Genomic DNA, 20,832 nt, shown 5'->3' with positions numbered 1-20,832 from the left:
CATAGAAAAAGACAGATAAAGACGGGAAGAGAAGAGAGCGAGAAAGCAAAGGAAGGAGTCCTTGTGAGCAGGGAGAGATAGAAGGTGTTCAGTAGAGGGGCAGAAACAGTAGGAGGAAGAAAGAGAGGTAGATTTCTTAGAATGCTATCTTAGAGGATTGAATTAGTACAGAATTGTGTTGGGGGTTGGTGCTGCAACATTGAAGTGGGGCTATTCACTATGAGTCAATCACATTCCTCAACATACACGCTAACACACCTCATTCTCTTCTTCTGTCATCTCATAAGATCACTGCCCACATACAGTGCATTGCTTTCATTGTCAGACACACATGCATGCACACACCAGGGTTTCCGTTAGGATTTTAATTTACCAGACATCCATATGCATTGGGTGTGTAACACATTAGGGCGTCCACCCACGATGTTCAAAATCACATTTACATTATTGTAATTCATCTTAACAGCATAGAAATTAGCCAGTAATGTTCTTATACCAACATGACATTTCTTCCCTGCTATAATCATAAAATAATGTTTTGCTTAGATGCCTACATAGTAATACATTTGCAAACAACATGTCCTATAGGCTATTTGTATGACAATTTCAATTAATAAAAACACAACTGTTTTCAAATACAATCTAGGCTTCTCTAATTTAATTCAGCCTAGGCATGAACATTTTAATTAGGCCTAATAAATCAAATATGTCTGTTTACGAACACCACGGCCGGTCATGGCTAGAAGGGATCCAGCAGTCAGATTTGACTCTTCGCAGCAGGTTAGCAGAACTTAAGCAGCAGGTCAGGAGAATTAACAGGTTAAGAAAATGGTTAAGAAAATGGTTAGCTACATTTGACAAAAGCTGGATCTCTTCTTGCCATGACTGGCACGGCCCACCCAACTCCCGCTGCGATTTAGCGTTGATAACAACTCGGTTTCCTACTATAGCCAGTTAGTTGGCTGCCTAGTGATTGCAACATTGTAACAGTCCGATGTGAAAAGTTGGCAATGATGTTTCATTTCCATGTGCTACTGAATAAGCTGAACTGAAATGCACCAATTGTGCATGATACACATTACTCTACTCTATCAATCCATTCCAATCCATACTATACATGGGCGGCATATGTTGATTTTGCCTAGGGCTGCAGTAGAACTGCTAGTAACGGACCTGACGAACACAATTTGCCTATAATTTACATGCGTTTACGTCAGCCTCATTACTTTGTCCTCAAGAAGGCGCAATCTTGAGGCCGTCTTTACTCTGTTTAGGAGAAAGAACCCCATTCTCGGCCGGCACACTGGAAACAGGTATAATCAACACAATCTTCACAAATTTTGCCCAGTCAGGGTACACCTGGCTGAAGTCCATTATGAGGACCTTGCATCTTTTGCCTGAGTAAAAAGGTTAAAAAGGCACACACCCAACACTAATTTCCAAGCAGCTTGAGGATTTATTATCCTATGAAGTATATTTGCCTATGAAGTTGGAACACATCATCTGGTATTTCCACCAATTAATACTAAGCATTATTTAGCTATGGATTTTTTTGTTGTTGATAATTTGGCTGGCAACAATTTTGACACACATACAGTGGATTTAAAAAGTCTATACACCCCTGTTAAAATGACAGGTTTTTGTGATGTAAAATAATGAGACAAAGAAATCATGTCAGAACTTTTTCCACCTTTAATGTGACCTATAACGTGAACAATTCAATTGAAATACAAACATCTTTGAGGGGGAAAAAAATAAAAAACTCACAATAACCTGGTTGCATAAGTGTGCACACCCTTAAACTAATACTTTGTTGAAGCACCTTTTGATTTTATTACAGCACTCAGTCCTTTTGGGTAGGAGTCTATTAGCGTGACACATCTTGATGTAGCAATATTTGCCCACTCTTCTTTGCAAAAGCGCTCCAAATCTGTCAGATTGCGAGGACATCTCCTGTGCACAGCCCTCTTCAGATCACCCCAGAGATGTTCAATTGGATTCAGGTCTGGGCTCTGGCTGGGCCATTCCAAAATGTTAATCTTCTTCTGGTGAAGCCATGCTTTCGTGGATTTGGATGTGTGCTTTGGGTCGTTGTCGTGCTGAAAGGTGAACTTCCACTTCAGCTTTCTAACGGACGCCTGAAGATTTTGTGCCAAAATTGCCTGGTATTTGGAACTGTTCATAATTCCCTCCACCCTGACTAAGGCCCCGGTTCCAACTGAAGAAAAAAAACTGCCACAAAGCATGATGCTGCCACCACCATGCTTCACTGTGGGTATGGTGTTCTTTGGGTGATGTGCAGTGTTGTTTTTGCACCAAACATACCTTTTGGAATTATGGCCAAAAAGTTCAACCTTGGTTTCATCAGACCATAACACATTTTCCCACATGCTTTTGGGGGACTTGATGTTTGTTTTTGCAAACTTCAGCCGGGCTTAGATGTTTTTCATTGTAAGAAAAGGCTTCCGTCTTGCCACCCTACCCCATAGCCCATTCATATGAAGAATACGGGAGATTGTTGTCACATGTAGCACACAGCCAGTACTTGCCAGAAATTCCTGCAGTTCCTTTAATGTTGCTGTAGGCCTCTTGGAAGCCTCCCTGACCAGTTCTCCTCATCTTTTCATAAATTTTGGAGGGACGTCCAGTTCTTGGTAATGTCTCTGGGGTGCCATATTTTCTCCACTTGATGATGACTGTCTTCACTGTGTTCCATGGTATATGTAATGCTTTGGACATTCTTTTGTACCTTTCTCCTGACTGATATCTTTCAACAATGAGATCCCTCTGATGCTTTGGAAGCTCTTTGCGGACCATGGCTTTTGCTCTGAGATGCAACTAAGAAAATGTCAGGAAAACCCTAGTAGAACAGCTGAACTTATTTGTGATTAATCAGAGTCACTTTAAATGATGGCAGGTGTGTAATGACTTCTATTTAACATGAGTTTGAATGTGATTGGTTAATTCTGAACACAGCCACATCCCCAGTTATAAGAGGGTGTGCACACTTATGCAACCAGGTTATTGTAAGGTTTTTATTTTTCATTTTTCCCCCTCGAAGATTTCAGTTTGTTTTTCAATTGAATTGTTCACATTATAGGTCACATTAACAGTAGAAAAAGTTCTGACATGATTTATCTTTGTCTCATTCTTTTACATCACAAAAACCTGGCATTTTAACAGGGGTGTGTAGACTTTCTATATCCACTGTATATACACACACACACACACACACACACACACGTTTGGGGTCACTTAGAAATGTCCTTGTTTTTCAAAGAAAATCACATTTTTTGTCCATTAAAATAGCATCAAATTGATCAGAAATACAGTGTAGACATTGTTAATGTTGTAAATGACTATTGTAGCTGGAAATGGCAGATTTTATATGGAATATCTACAGAGGCGTACAGAGGCCCATTATCAGCCACCATCACTCCTGTGTTCCAATGGCACGTTGTGTTAGCTAATCCAAGTTTATCATTTTAAAAGGCTAATTGATCATTAGAAAACCCTTTTGCAATTATGTTAGCACAGCTGAAAACTGTTGTCCTGAAACAAAGAACTTTCTTCTGAAAGTCGTCAGTCTATTCTCGTGTGTGTGTGTGTGTGTATATATATATTTTTTTTAATAATAAAAAAAATGTTACTCTGCATTTACAGCTAACGGAAACCCTGCTCCACACCCACCTTCTTTCCCCAGGAGGAGGGAGTAGAAGCAGAGGTGGTTGACGCTAAGGTAGACCCAGCCCTGCCGGGGCACACGGCCCTTCCAGTAGCTACAGGAGTAGTAGTTGACCAGCTTCTCCTCGCCGGGCATGCCAAACAGCTTCCTCATCTTCAGCTCAGCCTCGCGGAACTTGCCAGAGTCCTCATCCTCCAGGGCAGCCTTGCTCTTGTTCTCCTCGGCGATGATGCCCTAGATGGAGGGAGTTAGGTTCTGTTACAATATATATAGACAGAGAGAAATTGTATTATTTATGCTGCTGCTCTTGTTTTTCACGAGTGGCGCGTGTAGCTTGTTGTTAGTCAATCATAAGTCATCAAAGCAGCAATAGGCAAAAGTTAGGAGATATCTGACCAATGGAAGTTGGAATTCAATTGATAGAATTAAAAGTTAGAGGAGAAGAATAGGCTACAACAAACAAGAGCCAACAGGTAGGCTGCTACTTTATATTTTGAATGGGTTGTTGTTTGTAACTGTGTAGAACAAGAAAACACATGCAGCCTCAATTAGCCTACATGGCTAGCTTAACTAGCTTCTCCCGGTTTGAGGCAGTCAAGAGGAGGTACTACGTAATCATTTTGGATGATAAATAATCTAGCTATGGCAGCTTTTAGTCTACTGTAGGGCAAGTCGGCTTGGTTGGTTGCTGTCTCTCCCTCCCTTCCTGTTGCTGTGTCACTCGCTCACACTCACAGCAACCTACACACACAGCACGGCCCCTACTAGAGCATTACCTCTCTTTACCTCCTCTCCCTTGCGCTTTATCAGCTCCGGTTAATAAAGTAGCTAAAAATTGATTTTTCTGCTGCTTCCCTCACACGGATCGGACCGGGACTGAACCAGGTCTATCCAGAACGGGTCTAGTTGACATCAGGTCAATTCGGAATGGGTCTCTATATTTAAAAAAATGTACGTATGGGTGCCGATGGAAAAGACCCAGGTTCATTTTGGAACGGTTCCAACTTTTTGAACCTGCGAAGGCCTGTAGTTTAGATTAAAGTGACAATGATGCATATATCTGCATTTAGTGGAGGAACTGAGTCAGTAGCTTAACGAAGGAGAAACAATTTGCTAGGACATAACAGGGTATGATCATTGAATTCTAATTTGTTCTAATTCTATGAGGTTGAACTATACTTTGTGGCAGCAGTGCCTACCGAGATCTTCCCCTTGACGAAGGTGGTGATATCTTCGTTGTTGTCGAAAATGGAGAGTGTCTGGAGCAGGTTGGTCTCCAGCCACTCCCAATGCTCTGTGATCTCTTTCCGGGAGGAGCCTGGGAAAACACAGTATTTCCCACATCAACACAAAAGGTAGAAATCGGGTACAGGTGTGCTTTAGAGGGTACAGGTGTGGTTTAGTGGGTATACAGTGCATTCGGAAAGTATTCAGACCCCTTCCAGTTTTCCACATTATGTTACGTTACAGCCATATATTCGAAAATCACAAAAAAAAAGAAATGTTGCTAATTTATTACAAATAAAAAACAGAAATATAAAAAAGTATTCAGAATCTTCGCTATGAGACATCCTGCTTCCATTGATCATCCCTGAGATGTTTCTACAACTTGATTGGAGTCCACCTGTGGTAAATTCAGTTGATTGGACATGATTTGGAAAGGCACACACCTGTCTATATAAGGTCCCACACTTGACAGTGCATGTCAGAGCAGAAACCAAGCAATGAGGTTGAAGGAATTGTCAGTAGAGCTCAGAGACAGGATTGTGTCGAGGCACAGATCTGGGGAAGAGTACCAAAAAATGTCTGCAGCATTGAAGGTCCCCAAGAACACAGTGGCCTCCATCATTCTTAAATGGAAAAAGTTTGGAACCACCAAGACTCTTCCTAGAGCTGGCCGCCTGAGCAAACTGAGCAATCGGGGGGGCCTTGGTCAGGGAGGTGACCAAGAACCCGATGGGCACTGTGACAGAGCTCCAGAGTTCCTCTGTGGAGATTGGAGAACCTTTCAGAAGGACAACCATCCCTGCAGCACTCCACCAATCAGGCCTTCATGGTAGAGTGGCCAGACGAAAGCCACTCCTCAGTAAAAGGCACATGACAGCACACTTAGGAGTTTGCCAAAAGGCACTTAAAGACTCTCAGACCATGAAAAGCAAGATTTTCTGCTCTGATGAAACCAAGATTGAACTCTTTAGCCTGAATGCCAAGCATCAATCACGTCTGGAGGAAACCTGGCACCATCCCTATGGTGAAGCATGGTGCTGGAAACATCATGCTGTGGGGGATGTTTTTCAACTGCAGAGACTGGGAGACTAGTCCATATTGAGGGAAAGATGAACGAAGCAAAGTACTGAGAGATCCTTGATGAAAACCTTCTCCAGAGCGCTCGGAACCTCAGACTTGGGCGGTTCACCTTCGAACAGGACAACGATCCTAAGCACACAGTCAAGACAACACAGCAATGGCTTCAGGACAAGTCTCTGAATGTCCTTGAGTGGCCCAGCCAGAGCCCGGACTTGAACATCTCTGGAGACCTGAAAATAGCTGTGCAGCGACGCTCCCCATCCAACCTGACAGAGCTTGAGAGGATCAGCAGAGAAGAATGGGAGACACTCCCTAAATACAGGTAAGACAAGTTTGTTTTGTCATACCCAAGAAGACTCTAGACTGTAATCGCTGCCAAAGGTGCATCAAAGTGCTGAGTAAAGGGTCTGAATACTTATGTAAATGTGATATTTTTGTTTTTATACTGTGAGGGAAAAAAGTATTTGATCCCCTGCTGATTTTGTACTTTTGCCCACTGACAAAGAAATGATCAGTCTATAATTGTAATGGTAGGTTTATTTGAACAGTGAGAGACAGAATAACAACAAAAAATTCCAGAAAAATGCATGTCAAAAATGTTATAAATTGATTTGCATTTTAATGAGGGAAATAAGTATTTGACCCCTCTGCAAAACATGACTTAGTACTTGGTGGCAAAACCCTTGTTGGCAATCACAGAAGTCAGACGTTTCTTGTAGTTGGCCACCAGGTTTGCACACATCTCACGAGGGATTTTGTCCCATTCCTCTTTGCAGAACTTCTCCAAGTCATTAAGGTTTCGAGGCTGACGTTCGGCAACTCGAACCTTCAGCTCCCTCCACAGATTTTCTATGGGATTAAGGTCTGGAGACTGGCTAGGCCACTCCAGGACCTTAATGTGCTTCTTCTTGAGCCACTCCTTTGTTGCCTTGGACGTGTGTTTTGGGTCATTGTCATGCTGGAATACCTATCCACGACCCATTTTCAATGCCCTGGCTGAGGGAAGGAGGTTCTCACCCAAGATTTGACGGTACATGGCCCTGTCCATCGTCCCTTTGATACGGTGAAGTTGTCCTGTCCCCTTAGCAGAAAAACACCCCCAAAGCATAATGTTTCCACCTCCATGTTTGACAATGGGGATGGTGTTCTTGGGGTCATAGGCAGCATTCCTCCTCCTCCAAACACGGCGAGTTGAGTTGATGCCAAAGTGCTCCATTTTGGTCTCATCTGACCACAACACTTTCAACAGTTGTCCTCTGAATCATTCAGATGTTCATTGGCAAACTTCAGACGGACATGTATATGTGCTTTCTTGAGCAGGGGGACCTTGCGGGCGCTGCAGGATTTCAGTCCTTCACGGCGTAGTGTGTTACCAATTGTTTTCTTGGTGACTATGGTCCCAGCTGCCTTGAGATCATTGACAAGATCCTCCCGTGTAGTGCTGGGCTGATTCCTCACCGTTCTCATGATCATTGCAACTCCACGAGGTGAGATCTTGCATGGAGCCCCAGGCCGAGGGAGATTGACAGTTCTTTTGTGTTTCTTCCATTTGCGAATAATCGCACCAACTGTTGTCACCTTGTCACCAAGCTGCTTGGCGATGGTCATGTAGCCCATTCCAGCCTTGTGTAGGTCTACAATCTTGTTCCTGACATCCTTGGAGAGCTCTTTGGTCTTGGCCATGGTGGAGAGTTTGGAATCTGATTGCTTCTGTGGATAGGTGTCTTTTTATACAGGTAACGAGCTGAGATTAGGAGCACACTCTTAAAGGGAGTGCTCCTAATCTCAGCTCGTTACCTGTATAAAAGACACCTGGGAGCCAGAAATCTTTCTGATTGAGAGGGGGTCAAATACTTATTTCCCTCATTAAAATGCAAATCAATTTATAACATTTTTGACATGCATTTTTCTAGATTTGTTTGTTGTTATTCTGTCTCTCACTGTTAAAATAAACCTACCATTAAAATTATAGACTGATCATTTCTTTGTCAGTGGGCAAACGTACAAAATCAGCAGGGGATCAAATACTTTTTTCCCTCACAGTATAAAAACAAAAATACGGAAATATCACATTTACATAAGTATTCAGACCCTTTACTCAGCACTTTGATGCACCTTTGGCAGCGAGAGGGCAAACGTACAAAATCAGCAGGGGATCAAATACTTTTTTCCCTCACTGTACATTTGTAAACATTTCTAAAAACCTGTTTTTGCTTTGTCATTAAGGGGTATTGTGTGCATATTGACGAGGGAAGAAACTATCATCCATTTTAGAATAAGGCTGTAACGTAACAAAATGTGGAAAAAGTTAAGGCGTATGAATACTTTCCGAATACATTGTAGGTGTGGTTTAGTGGATGTGGTTTAGTGGGTCTAGGTGTGGTTTAGTCGGTATAGGGTTTGTCCCTAGTTAGGATCCTGGGCAGTTTAGCATTTCCCCCACTGATGGTTAAGGTTAGCATTGGGGGATCTGTACCTATTGTAAACTTCAAGCCAGAGTACTTTAGTGCAGCTAGCATAGGTGAATATTGATAACGTAAAGCAATGTTGTATCAGTCACTAAATCTCAAGTCCCTGTGCTCGAGTCCAAGTCGAGTCCCTATGGCTGAAGTACGAGTCGAGTCGGAGTCACGAGTCCATCAATTTATAATAGGTCTTATCATGCAATTGTTTCTAGTCACCACCAGATGGCGCCACTCCCACTCCCTCATAAAAAAAAAGAAAAACGTAAATACAGTTAAGAACAAATTCTTATTTTACAATGACGGCCTACCCCGGCCAAACCCTCCCCTAACCCGGACGGCGCTGGGCCAATTGTACACCGCCCAATGGGACCCGATCACGGTCGGTTGTGATACAGCTCGGGATCAAACCAGGGTCTGTAATGACGCCTATAGCACTGAGATGCAGTGCCTTAGACCACTGCGCCACTCGGGAGTCCTAAATATTATTCATCACTACCACAAATTCTACTCAATAGTGTTTCACTACTTATTTACTAAATACATAAATGGTAAGTCGGGCTCTCAGCTACTTTTTTGTAATCGACCCACTGATATTTGAGTAGTTATTTGCAGAGTGAACACTAAAGGGAGACTTGTCAGATGCGGGGGGGTAGAGCGAGATGAAAATTCAAAGACAGAATACTTTTCTATCCACAATGAGAGACAAATAGCTACACTGTTATGCTATTAAACTCAATACTACTGTTTTCAATTTCGTGAAGAAGTTTCTGTTTCTTAACCAGGCAAAGCTAAATAGCACACTGGTGATGGGGAAGCAAGAGAGTGGCTTGTGCGATGTGTGGCCTATGATCGGAGGCTGAGCCGGAGCGGAGCCTGTCTGCCCACACTCATCGCTTGCTCCCCCACAGCTCACCAGCTGATGTAGGCTGTGTGTGCCGGGTGTGTTGGATGCTCTGCTCATCCAGCGCTGCTAATATTCTGCTCATCATAGTAGCCAAGTGCAAATACAAGTCACGGGGGGCCAGTCCGAGTCACTAATGGTCTAGATGGCGAGTGCGAGTCCTCAATGGTCGAGTACAAGTCGAGTTAAAAGTCATGAAAATCAGGACTTGAGTAATACAACACTGTTCTAAAGTGTGTTCCTCTCCTTGTCACTTTAACATTCTTGGCATAGATGTGAATAAACCAGTCCCCCAGTGTCCGGTCTGGAGCGTGAAGTCACAAGCTCTGCTGATTGGTTGCTACGCAGTAGCCAGAGGATGTGAGTGGAGCGTGAGTAATTTGGCTGGATAGTGGAGCGGATTTAAAAAATTGGGGAGCTTAGGCCTTCTCTCGCACTCCAATTTCACTCAGGTACCGCTAAGCCATGAACTCTGGGGTGAGAGGATGTGAACGGAGCGAGGAGCGCGTGTAATTTGGCTGGAGCGTGGTGCGGATATAATTTTTGGGGGATCGTCTGCCTTCTCTCTTGCTCTGGTACCCCTCAGCCACGAGCTCTGGAACTAGCGGTGCCAAAAGCCCTGGTCTTTCCTAGAAAGCCTACATAAATTACGATACCAGAACGGCCCCCCAAAAATTTGGGGCAACAAAAATTGCTTATTATGAACAAGTTTGATCTCCACTGTGAATTATTTTAAAGTTTGCTGCAAATCGAGATATTTAATTAAATAGTAATCCATTCTGACTACTACATTTGTCGTCACACAGGACCACGTGCTGAGACAGACCAATCACAGGCCGTGAGACTACGAGGAGGCTCGCGCCCTCATGCCATAGACATTAAGGTTGACTCTCTCTGGCAGGATGAAAACGACTACTTCGACCATGATCCTTTGCTAGTTACAGCCACTTTCCCCATGATCCTTCGCGTTTTTGGTGCCATTCAGCAACATGGCACGCTTCAAATTGAAATACTTCCGGCTTCATGCGCCATCGGGAGTTTTCCATAGGAATATGTAGATGATGTCAGAGCTATCACTATCTACTGGTTGTAATATCTATGGGATAAACCTAGAACATTGCAGATCAAGGAGAGGTCTCTTAACACCTGATGATAATGGATCACATTTATATAGGTCTAGCACTTTTATTCAGTTTTAATTAAATAGGATAGCTTCAAATAAATGAGTCTGTCCCAGAATATTCAGAGGTGTCATGGCATGGTTTTGCACCCACCACATGCGATGCTGCAGAAGATCTGTGAGTCCCCCGTCTGGTGCAGGATCCTATAGGGAGCCACTCTGGCACTGGAGTCCAGGACAACATCCATGGTGCCCACCAACAAGCCTGAAGAAAAGCAGCACAACAAGTCAGGCTACTATTCGATGTATGCCCCTTACAACACGATTTACATTTGAGTCACTTAGCAGATGCTCTTATCCAATATCCAGAACTACTTACAGTAGCAATTAGGGATAAGTGCCTTTGCTCAAGGGCACAGACAGATTTTTCATCAAGTCGGCTCGGGATTTGAACCAGTGACCTTCAGGTTACTGGCCCAATGCTCTTAACCACTAGGCTACCCATACTAATGCAGTATCTCACTATAATGTTTCAACTGACTAGTTGAGATTATAGGCCTACAGGAATCCCAATAGATGACTACAGGTCAATCAGGAATCCCAATAGGTGACTACAGGTCAATCAGGAATCCCAATAGGTGACTACAGGTCAATCCTCCAAAATATTGTATTGCTGGATGGAGGAGTCCTTACTTTGCATGGATGACTTTTAAGCTGGGTAAACAAAGGTTATTTGGCTATGATCTGAACTGACATCTGTTTGTTAAGCTTGAGGAAGTCCGACGCCTGCTGGCCCAAAGCCAGACATTCAAGCACACATACCACACACACGCACACATACACCTCAAGCATTTCTACATGATGTACTATTTCATAGCCTACATTTTACGGCCTTCATGTGACTGGTGTACTGTAAGCTAGTATAAGACTTATGTTCCTAGAACTGTTCAGCAAAACAGCGGCAGTGATGCTGTGGCTAATACAGACAGGGACTTGGGGAGGAATATCTACATCGAAGGGAAATGTCAAACTCTTGTGAATGAAAGACAACTTATGTTGAGTAACTTTAAAGATCGACTGCCTTTAAAAAGCAACACATCCCTTTGAAAACGGCCCATGTGGCATCGACATGAGCCAGAAACAGTTATTCTAGTGTCAAAATTGAATACAAAGTCTAAATAGGATAATTTTGGTCATAAAGTCAGTCTCATCTAAAACTGAGTTTTGATTTGAAGATGCATTTGCCCACTAACATGGTGTGAACAGCTGCAGTGATTGCTCTCTATCAAATAGCATAGACAGCAACAGACATGCCCAGCAACCCGACTTTGTTTACTTAACATCACATTTTTTTACTTGAGAAATACTGCACCAAACATCTTAGATGTAAAACTGCGCAACTAAAACATCCTCGGCAAAAACATAACTCGATAAATCTGTAATTAATTGTTATCTTAGATTCATTCTGAGGATTTGGAGGAAGTGAAATAGGCTTCCACATCTACAGTGTCTCATGGGGATAAACATTATCAACCAAATGCGGAATCGGTCAGGAAACGCACCTCCAAAACTGAATTTATAATAAGAAACAGAAAGAAACACATGCCAATCGGCTTGTTCTTCGGCTCTTTAAAATGAGACTTGACTTGAGGACGTCTGGGTAGTCTTTCAGATGGGAGTGATTGGGTCTAATTTAGTAATAATTTAATTAAATCATATCTGTTGAAGTAGCTAGCTACCTAGCCTACATTTTCTAAAAGAGCTCTTTAATATGAAATAGTTTTTTTATTACATGACATTGTTATTCCCTTAGTTACTAGAATAACTGAAGATAGCTATATCTGGTGTTTTATGATAGCATCCAAATTCAATACGGGAGGCTAATCCAACTTCCATTGTTTTGGTCATATGACAGGGCTAGCTAGACTCAGGTCTCAGGTTGGTTGAGAAGGGTGCAATTGCGGTCCGCAATTCGGGGAGTTCCTGCATGTGGGCATTATTGCATCTGCAGAAACTAGTGATGGGAAGTTCATGTCGGGGGGTCGTGGGACATGTGCAATATATATTTTTTTAAATAACAAATATTTAAGGTAAGCGCCACACCAAACCTTTCATTTTGAAAGGATACGGCCTCACCGCATACTGTTGCTGAATTTCACAATGTTACCGCTACACACAGGCGTGTGTGCGCTGCACCGCTTATTGTTGCTGACTTTACACGTGCAGCACGTCGGCAGTGGTGAAATGGCTAGCTACGTTCGGACTTGGAGGGTTTGCGCGCTGCACACACTCAACGTTCTCGCCCCCATCATCTTCTGACATATCTTGATTGCTAACTATGCAGATGTGTTCCGCAGGTATTGCACGTGTGGATAGTTAGCTGTCATTTAACTCATGTAGGCTAGCTGTCAGTAGGGCTGGGCAATATGGACAAAATATTATCACAGTATTTTTTTGGGGTTTAATTGGACAGTATGATGGTATTTAGTTTTGAATAATAAAAGTTGGACATTTGCTTTATGAGTAGTGAGTGATCCTAAGGTGGCAACACATACATTCTAAGTGATTTCAATGAGTCTTTCTCCATTCTGATTGTTTTATACTGTTCAATTCCACTTCAACCAAAACAAATTCAGGTCTACACCATCACTGGTATTATCAGGCTACACCATCACTGGTATTACCAGGCTGTATTAGCTAGCTACGTTTGCGCTTACTCAGTACATTAGCTAGCTATTAGCATTAGCGTCTCACAAGATTTAGGGCAACTTGCTAAGAAAGACAAACTTGCTGTTTGCTGATCTAAGAAACACAAACTAATAGTGTCATTATAGAACACTAGTGGATTTATATTAAGAGGCAAAGTGAAAACAGCATTGTTGTCATCAACATTTCTGCATGCGCTGCATTGACCATGCAGACTGAACGCAAGTGTCTCGTGGTTGAGGAACGTCAAATGCGCTCCTTGAGTGACAGGGGGCGTGGCATGGAGAGAAAGAGAGGAGAGAGATGACTTAAGCAGTGAAGTAAACTATAAAAATGGACATTACCAATGGTGTATCAAATTTATCAAACCAAACATTCAAATGCCGGTATACCACCCAGCCCTAGCTGTCAGAGTAAAATCACTGACACGTTTTTAAAACGTGCATCTCCCTCTTCATCTACTGCTGCTTCCAATGTCAACAAAAAGGCAGACAACACAGTCCCTGTCTAGAAGAGAAAATACGACCCCGGCTTCATCAAATATGGTTTTACATATATAGAAGACAGGCAGGGTGAGTGTAGACCGCAGTGCGTCCTATGCAACAAGCTGTTAGCTAATGAGAGCATGAAACCCTCCAAACTGAAAAGGCATCTGGACACCAAGCATCCAAGTCACAAAGATAAGACAGCTAACTTTTTTTTAAAGAAGATGTCGATATCTGGTGGCCTCACAAGACTCATTGAAGAACGTATGCACAGTACAAGAAAAGGCACTTTGCGTATCATACCTTGTACCCCAGTGCATTGCTAAGTCCAAAAAAGCCCACACCAGCGCAGAGGATTTCATACTCCCTGCTGCGATTGATATGTGCACTGAAATCTTGGGAGAGTCAGCTGCCAACAAACTTAAAACTATACCCCTATCCAATGACACCATGAGAAGGAGAATCAAGGCCATGTCTGAGGACATAATGGGCCAGACATCAGAGCGCATCAGTGAAAATGGCCATTACCCACAGCAGCTTGATGAATCCACAGATGTGGCTAACCATGCAATTCTAATGGTCTATGTCACACACGTGTGGGATAATAACGTCGAGGAGCAGTTCCTTTTTAGTGCCGATTTGCCCACCACCACCACAGAGGCGGTCTTTAACACAATGGCTATGCACCTGGGCTCCGTGGGACTGGCCTGGGATGGGTGCGTCGGTGTGACCACTGATGGGGCAGCTGCCATGACGGGAAAGCGGATCCTGGAGAGAGCACCAAGTGCAACGTGGAACCACTGCTTCCTACACAGGGAGGCATTGGCAGCGAAGGACATGGTGCCTGAGCTCCACACCACTCTCCAGGATGTGATCAAGTGGGTCAACTATATCAAAAAGAGTTCTACGAAAAGCAGGTGTTTCCAGGCATTCTGCAAGGATATGGGGAGCGAGCACCAGCAGGCGCTTTATCATGCAGAGATCCGCTGGCTTTCCAGGGGTAAATTGTTGGGTCGCTTTTATGAGCTTCGAGCAGAGATTACTTGTTTTCCGAAAGAAACGCAGCAATCTCTGGCCGAACATTTCGATTGTGAGGAATGGCTCGCACAGGTTGCCTACCTGGCAGATATTTTTGATCTTCTGAATTCGCTCATGTGTCAATGCAAAGTCGATTTGAACAGAGGGACAAAGTGGATGCCTTCAAGATGAAGCTTACCATTTGGGCAAATCATGCTTCTCACGGGAGTATTGACATGTTTCCCAATGCTGATTTCGAGATTCAGAGTCTGATCAACAAAGAGCACGGCGACACACTGCAAAAAACATTAAACAGCATCTTGTCAAGCTGCAGGGAATGTTTTGCGACTACTTCCCGGAGAACAGGAGACAAGACGACTGGATTCCAATCTCCCCTTTCGGGTGGAGATGGGAAGCGTCACGTTGCCAAGCAATGAAGAGGATCAGCTGGTGGAGCTATCATTTGATCGCAGACTGAGCATGCGCTTCCCGGAAATGACACGGCCACCGTTCTGGTGCAGCATCGTGGGAAAATATTCCTGCTCTCTCCTGTCATGCAATCAGAATCATGCTACCGTTCAGCACTACTTATCTGTGTGAAAGTGGCTTCTCTGCAGGCCGTTCATCCACCTCTGGCCTGCTCGCCTCCCTACCTCTGAGGAAGCACAGTTCCCGCTCAGCCCAGTCAAAACTGTTCGCTGCTCTGGCACCCCAATGGTGGAACAAGCTCCCTCACGACGCCAGGACAGCGGAGTCAATCACCACCTTCCGGAGACACCTGAAACCCCACCTCTTCAAGGAATACCTGGGATAGGATAAAGTAATCCTTCTAACCCCCCCCCTTAAAAGATTTAGATGCACTATTGTAAAGTGGTTGTTCCACTGGATATTATAAGGTGAATGCACCAATTTGTAAGTCGCTCTGGATAAGAGCGTCTGCTAAATGACTAAAATGTAAAAATGTAAATGTAAATGAAAACTAAAAGCAGATACAAACTGGACAGCCAGCAAGACCTCCGAGTTGCCCTGTCAACCGTCACCCCAGGCTTCAATAAACTTATCAAACTGAAGAAACACCCCCAGCTTTACCACTGATAGGCCACACACACACAGACAGACACACACAATAAATAAACAGGTTCATGAGTTGTTGTTCACTATGTTAAATATTATTGTTAATTAATACTGACATTCATATTACCTTTTATTAAACTGGTTAAAAACGTACACCTTTAAAAAAAAAAAACCTTAATGTTGTGAAACTATTCACATGGTAATTGATGATTAAGAATTCCTAATTATTGCTGTTTTTTCTATTTTAAAAACTGTTATGTGTTACTGTTCATTAACAAAATGGAATTATCAACAGTCCATAATACTGGGTCGCGACTCAATTGTCATTGTCAAATGTGGGTCCCCAAGCAAAACCAGTTGTGAACCCTCCTTTAAACAATGTACGTGCTGATTGCTAGGCATTCAAATAAGATTATTTATTGATACATTGTGGCCACTACAGGACTTGATTGTAAACGACTCTTGGCGGAATGCAATTGCTTGACTGCCATAATGGTCAGTACAGTAGGTACCATAACGTTGGCTGCCATCAGGCGATAAAACCCACAGAAGAACAATAGTCGAAGGCGACAACGGTAGACAGTGTCCTTTAGCAGGTGGGAGCGAAGGACTAACGTTAGTTTGCTTGTTATTGGGGACTCCGATACACAATAGGCGGGAGCGACACCTTGTGCTCACACGGTTGGCTAGCACGATTTTGCCCCCGCCTGCTCTGTACCAGAGGAACTAGAGGGAGCGACGCAGGTAGACAGTGGCCTTCGCCCCCCTGCCGGTCGGTGCACTGTTTTACGGCAGTTCCGTTGATGAGAGCAGGTTTTCGTTCATGCAGGAACCAATGGGATGTTCGGGTGATGGGGGCGTTCAAGAAGGAACTAATTGTATGCTGGAGGGGTTGTTCCTAAAATGCAGAAATACCTATACGCAAGAACGCCCCGAATTAAGCTCCGCAATCAAACAGTATTGGGTTGGTTAGGCTGACAGTTTACTGTTTAGTGGTGCATGTAGGAAAATGCACATACTTCCAGCAAATAAAACCTATCAACGATGTTAGTTAGTAGTAGCTGCAGACGAAGAAAAAACAACGCGCTAGCTTGGTTAGCCAGCTCCGCTTTACAAGTCAACATCAACAGCTAGCCTGCGCGCTAGCTACCTTGCTAACACACCAAGCTTTCTAGATAACGTTAGCTAAAGCCATCATTACATTAGCCAACACAAATTTCAAAAATCAGAAACATGAGAGCAATTGTAAACCAAATAATGTTATTGTATAGTTACCAGTGATGCCCCCTCCTTTGCCATGGCCCTTTCTCCTCTGGAGAATGAAGAAGGGGTTCGCCCTTTCGCTCACCCACAGAGCGTTGGCAAGCAACACCTCCCCTGGAGTTATCCACATTTTGAATAAGCTTTTTCCAAATTACACACTTATTATTGGATATTATGGTGCAAAGTGTACGGTAAGCGACTTTACACAAACATGTTTTGCAGACGTGTTCCCTGCAGTTTTGAGTTCATGTCCGTCTGTGCAGCTGGTTGCTCTGCTGGTGTCTACTCGGAAACGGTTTCCACTAGTTACCACAGCCACAAAGTCAAATGTCTGTATCGTAAAAATTGATGAAAACAAAACGTTAACTTTTTGGTATTGATTTAACGTTAGGGTTAGCAGTGGTGTGGTTAAGGTTAGGTTTAACATTCATAATTATAGAAATAGCCTGGGTTCATTACTTTGTGGCTGGGATAACTAGTGACAACCCTTGAAACTGGTCGCTTTCTACTTTTACGTAAACACGTCCACTGTACGTTCATATCATAGTGTATATTGCGTCGCTGCTTGGCTCACTGTATTAATTTAACCTATTTAATCCCATCAGTCACAATAGTGACCGTAAAAAACGTTTTCAGTTATAAGGCTCTAAACATTTTACTGAATGATGTGTCAATGCATTCCCACCAAGTATTGAAATAATAAAGGGTCTCAATGAAATATATGCAGTGTCAAACGTTTAGTGTAAATTGTCACATGACAAGAGCTGTTCACTTCCTGGTTGCACCATGAGAAGAGAATGGCTGCATCAAAGCTCCCAAACAAAAGGTTAGTAAAGTATGTTAACATGAAGATGGGGCAAAGATAATTGGTACACATCATATTTAAGGTGTCTAGTATTGATATATGCATTTGCAATTACTCAACTTTGTTCAGTGTTGTCATAGAATGTGTAAACATATTGACGGCAACAATAGTGACCTGTGGGATAACAGTGCATCTTGGTATACACATACATAGTTCTTGTTCTACCTAACTTTCTACTCTGTTCTTTCTTTTAGTTTCACTTTGAGTCAAGTTCTGGATATGTTGGATCTAGGTGACTGCCCAGACAAGGCACGCAAACATTGCAGTTATCCCTCATAATGAGAAAGATGCTGTCCTCAGTGATTGTGGTAGCGATGGGTCAGATATGGACAGGCCATTTGCCAGCCAGGCTGTTGAATGCTGATCCTATACAAACATATCATGACAGGAACAACGTTATCAGTGATGACGTCCCCCCCCATTGTTGATAATGAAGAGCCAAGATCCTCTACCCGCCCGGGAGTCCAGTCAGAAGAGCCAAGGGAAAAGCTGTGGGTGGTCAAAAATAAAGATTGAGAGTTAAAACGATCGAAGAGGTCTGCCACCGATGTGATTCCAAACTGCATAGTATACAGCCCAAATATGCAAAAGTTTGGCACGAAACCACTGAGCCACGGAAGGAGATCTTTACTGGCTGCTACTGTTGAAGATCAGGCAAGATATGACAAAGCTTCTCACTGGCCCATCAACACAATGCTCCAGTTCCAGAGATGTCGTCATTGTGACAAACACACTACCTATGCCTGTGAGAAATGCAAAGCGCCACTGCAAATTGAGTGCTTCAAGATATACCATGGACAGTAGAAAAGGAGATAAGAGTGAATGAATAAGGGCTGAAAAAGAAAGTCGATAAAGGGTGAGGAGAAGCAGTACAACAGACTCTAGGAAGAAAAGTCAAAGGCAATCAAAATGACTGAAATGTTTTTGGAAAAGGTCAATTGATTCAAGACATACTGTGTGACAGTAGGTCTGACTGATCGTAGTTCAAAATAGTGATACACAAACTAATCGTGCACTTGGTTCTGAAGCCTACCTCTATGATATATATATTATATTATTTTGTTCAGTGTAGGCCTCTACTTGAATGCATATTCTACAGGCTACCTCTATCCTAAATGTTACCTTTATGTTCAGTGGGAATTAATCACACGACTGCTATACAGTTGTTAGTGAATGTTGCACTAAAATGTTACAATGAATATTGCACTAAAGTACAAGTTCAAATGTTAAAGTTAAAATATTAATGTTTCAATACATGTTGCACTAAAGTAACAATTTATGTTACAATAAAGTAACAATGTTGAAATACGTTGATGGTTGTTGTTTTGTCTTTGCTCTCAGTATTCATATCGGTGTTGTATAATGGTTTTTGATATGTAAAATAGTCACTAGAATGTGATGGGGAATTATAGTGGCAATATTGGGGACTGCCAGTGACAGAGTTTTAAATGTGTTAACTGGGCTGGGATACATAAGAATTTTGATGACTGCATAAGAGAAATATGTTAATTCAGTATACATAACATTATCCCACCGGTCACCATAAAACACACTTTTTCACCTACTTTTACATGAAACTTTAAAAAATATGATTGATTATTTCAAAGGGTTACTAATGACACTTGATTTGGATATTTTCATGTCTGGGAAAAGTTTGGGATTAAATGGGTTAAGTGAAAATGTAATCACAAACCACTTTTCCTCCACAGTTTTTATGCGAGTAAAGTCATACCATATAAAACAAATCACGACAGCTCTGATGGTAGTTTCGGTACAATTGTATAAATGCCGACTGATCATTTGTTCGTTCGACGTGGTGGGATATTTATCATAGACTAGACGTAACATAGTATACTGAACAAAAATATATATGCAATATCCAACAATTGAAAAGATTTTACTGAGTTACAGTTCATAAAAGGAAATCAGTCAATTGAGATAAATAAATTAGGCCAATTAGATTAGGCCCTAATCTATGGATTTGACATGACTGGGCAGGGGCGCAGCCATGGATGGGCCTGGGAAGGCATAGGCCCAGCCACTTGGGGAGCCAGGCCCAACCAATCAGAATTAGTTTTTCCCTAGGAAAGGGCTACAATACAGAGAAATACTCCTCAGTTCATCACCTTTCCGGGTGGTTGGTTTCAGATGATCCCACAGGTGAAGAGGCTGGATGTGGAAGTCCTGGGCTGGTGTGGTTACACATCGTCTGCGGTTGTGAAGCCGGTTGGACATACTGCCACATTTTCGAAAACGATGTTGGAGTCAGCGTATGATAGAGAAATTAACATTCAATTCTCTGGCAACAGCTCTGGTGGACATTCCTGCAGTCAGCATGCCAATTGCAAGCTGTGGCATTGTGTTGTGTGACAAACTGCACATTTTAGAGTGGCCTTTTGTCCCCAGCACAAGGTGCACCTGTGTAATGATCATGCTGTTCAATCATCTTCTTGATATGCCACACCTGTCAGGTGGATGGATTATCTTGGCAAAGGAAAAATGCACACTAACATGAATGTAAACAATGTTGTGCACAACATTTGAGAAACTTTTAGTGCATTTGGAAATTTCTGGGATCTTTCATTTCAGCTCACAAAACATGAGACTAACACTTTTACATGTTGCATTTATATTTTTGTTCAGTTTATTTTTTAAGATAATCTTTTAGAACTAATAATTACCAATAAAAATTAGACAAAGAATCTAAAATTCCAAAAATGTAATGGCATTTGATTTAATGCCAAATCATTCCCCAAATTCTTATGCCAATGAATGCTCCCTATAGCTAGGTTTCCATCCACTTGGCAACAGATTTTCATGCAAATATTCTACAATAAAAGTCAATGCGTGATGACGTAGTGCACACAACATTTACTTTTTAGTTTAAGTTTTCATGTACCGAATAAAAATCTAAAGTTCAATGTGTTTCTATCACACTTTCAAC

At 42.5% G+C, this 20,832-nt stretch overlaps 1 protein-coding gene and 1 long non-coding RNA gene across 4 annotated transcripts in view; one reads left to right on the top strand and one right to left on the bottom strand.

The window, feature by feature from the left end:
* Positions 1–17,337, bottom strand: part of LOC106604567 (TBC1 domain family member 9B) — a 52,319-nt gene extending 34,982 nt beyond the window's left edge. For 2 of the 3 annotated variants that reach the window (XM_014199332.2, XM_014199333.2), the window contains exons 1-4: positions 17,036–17,337; positions 10,633–10,743; positions 4,885–5,003; positions 3,691–3,919 (exon numbers count right to left, since the gene is read on the bottom strand). In XM_014199332.2, the coding sequence (XP_014054807.1) occupies positions 3,691–3,919; positions 4,885–5,003; positions 10,633–10,743; positions 17,036–17,153 (577 nt within the window). In that variant the 5' untranslated portion in view covers positions 17,154–17,337. The remainder of the gene's footprint in view (positions 1–3,690; positions 3,920–4,884; positions 5,004–10,632; positions 10,744–17,035) is intronic. The other variant, XM_045718038.1, reaches the window with a different exon arrangement.
* On the top strand, positions 17,322–19,200 carry LOC123743088 (uncharacterized). The gene is made up of 2 exons (XR_006769848.1): positions 17,322–17,849; positions 18,083–19,200. It is a non-coding gene; the product is annotated as an uncharacterized lncRNA (long non-coding RNA).
* Positions 19,201–20,832: the final 1,632 nt, after the last annotated feature.

The sequence above is a fragment of the Salmo salar genome, chromosome ssa05 (genome assembly GCF_905237065.1).
Source record: "Salmo salar chromosome ssa05, Ssal_v3.1, whole genome shotgun sequence".
Taxonomy (NCBI): domain Eukaryota; kingdom Metazoa; phylum Chordata; class Actinopteri; order Salmoniformes; family Salmonidae; genus Salmo; species Salmo salar.
Note: the sequence above shows the minus strand (reverse complement) of the source record. Positions and strands in the feature narration are given on the sequence as shown.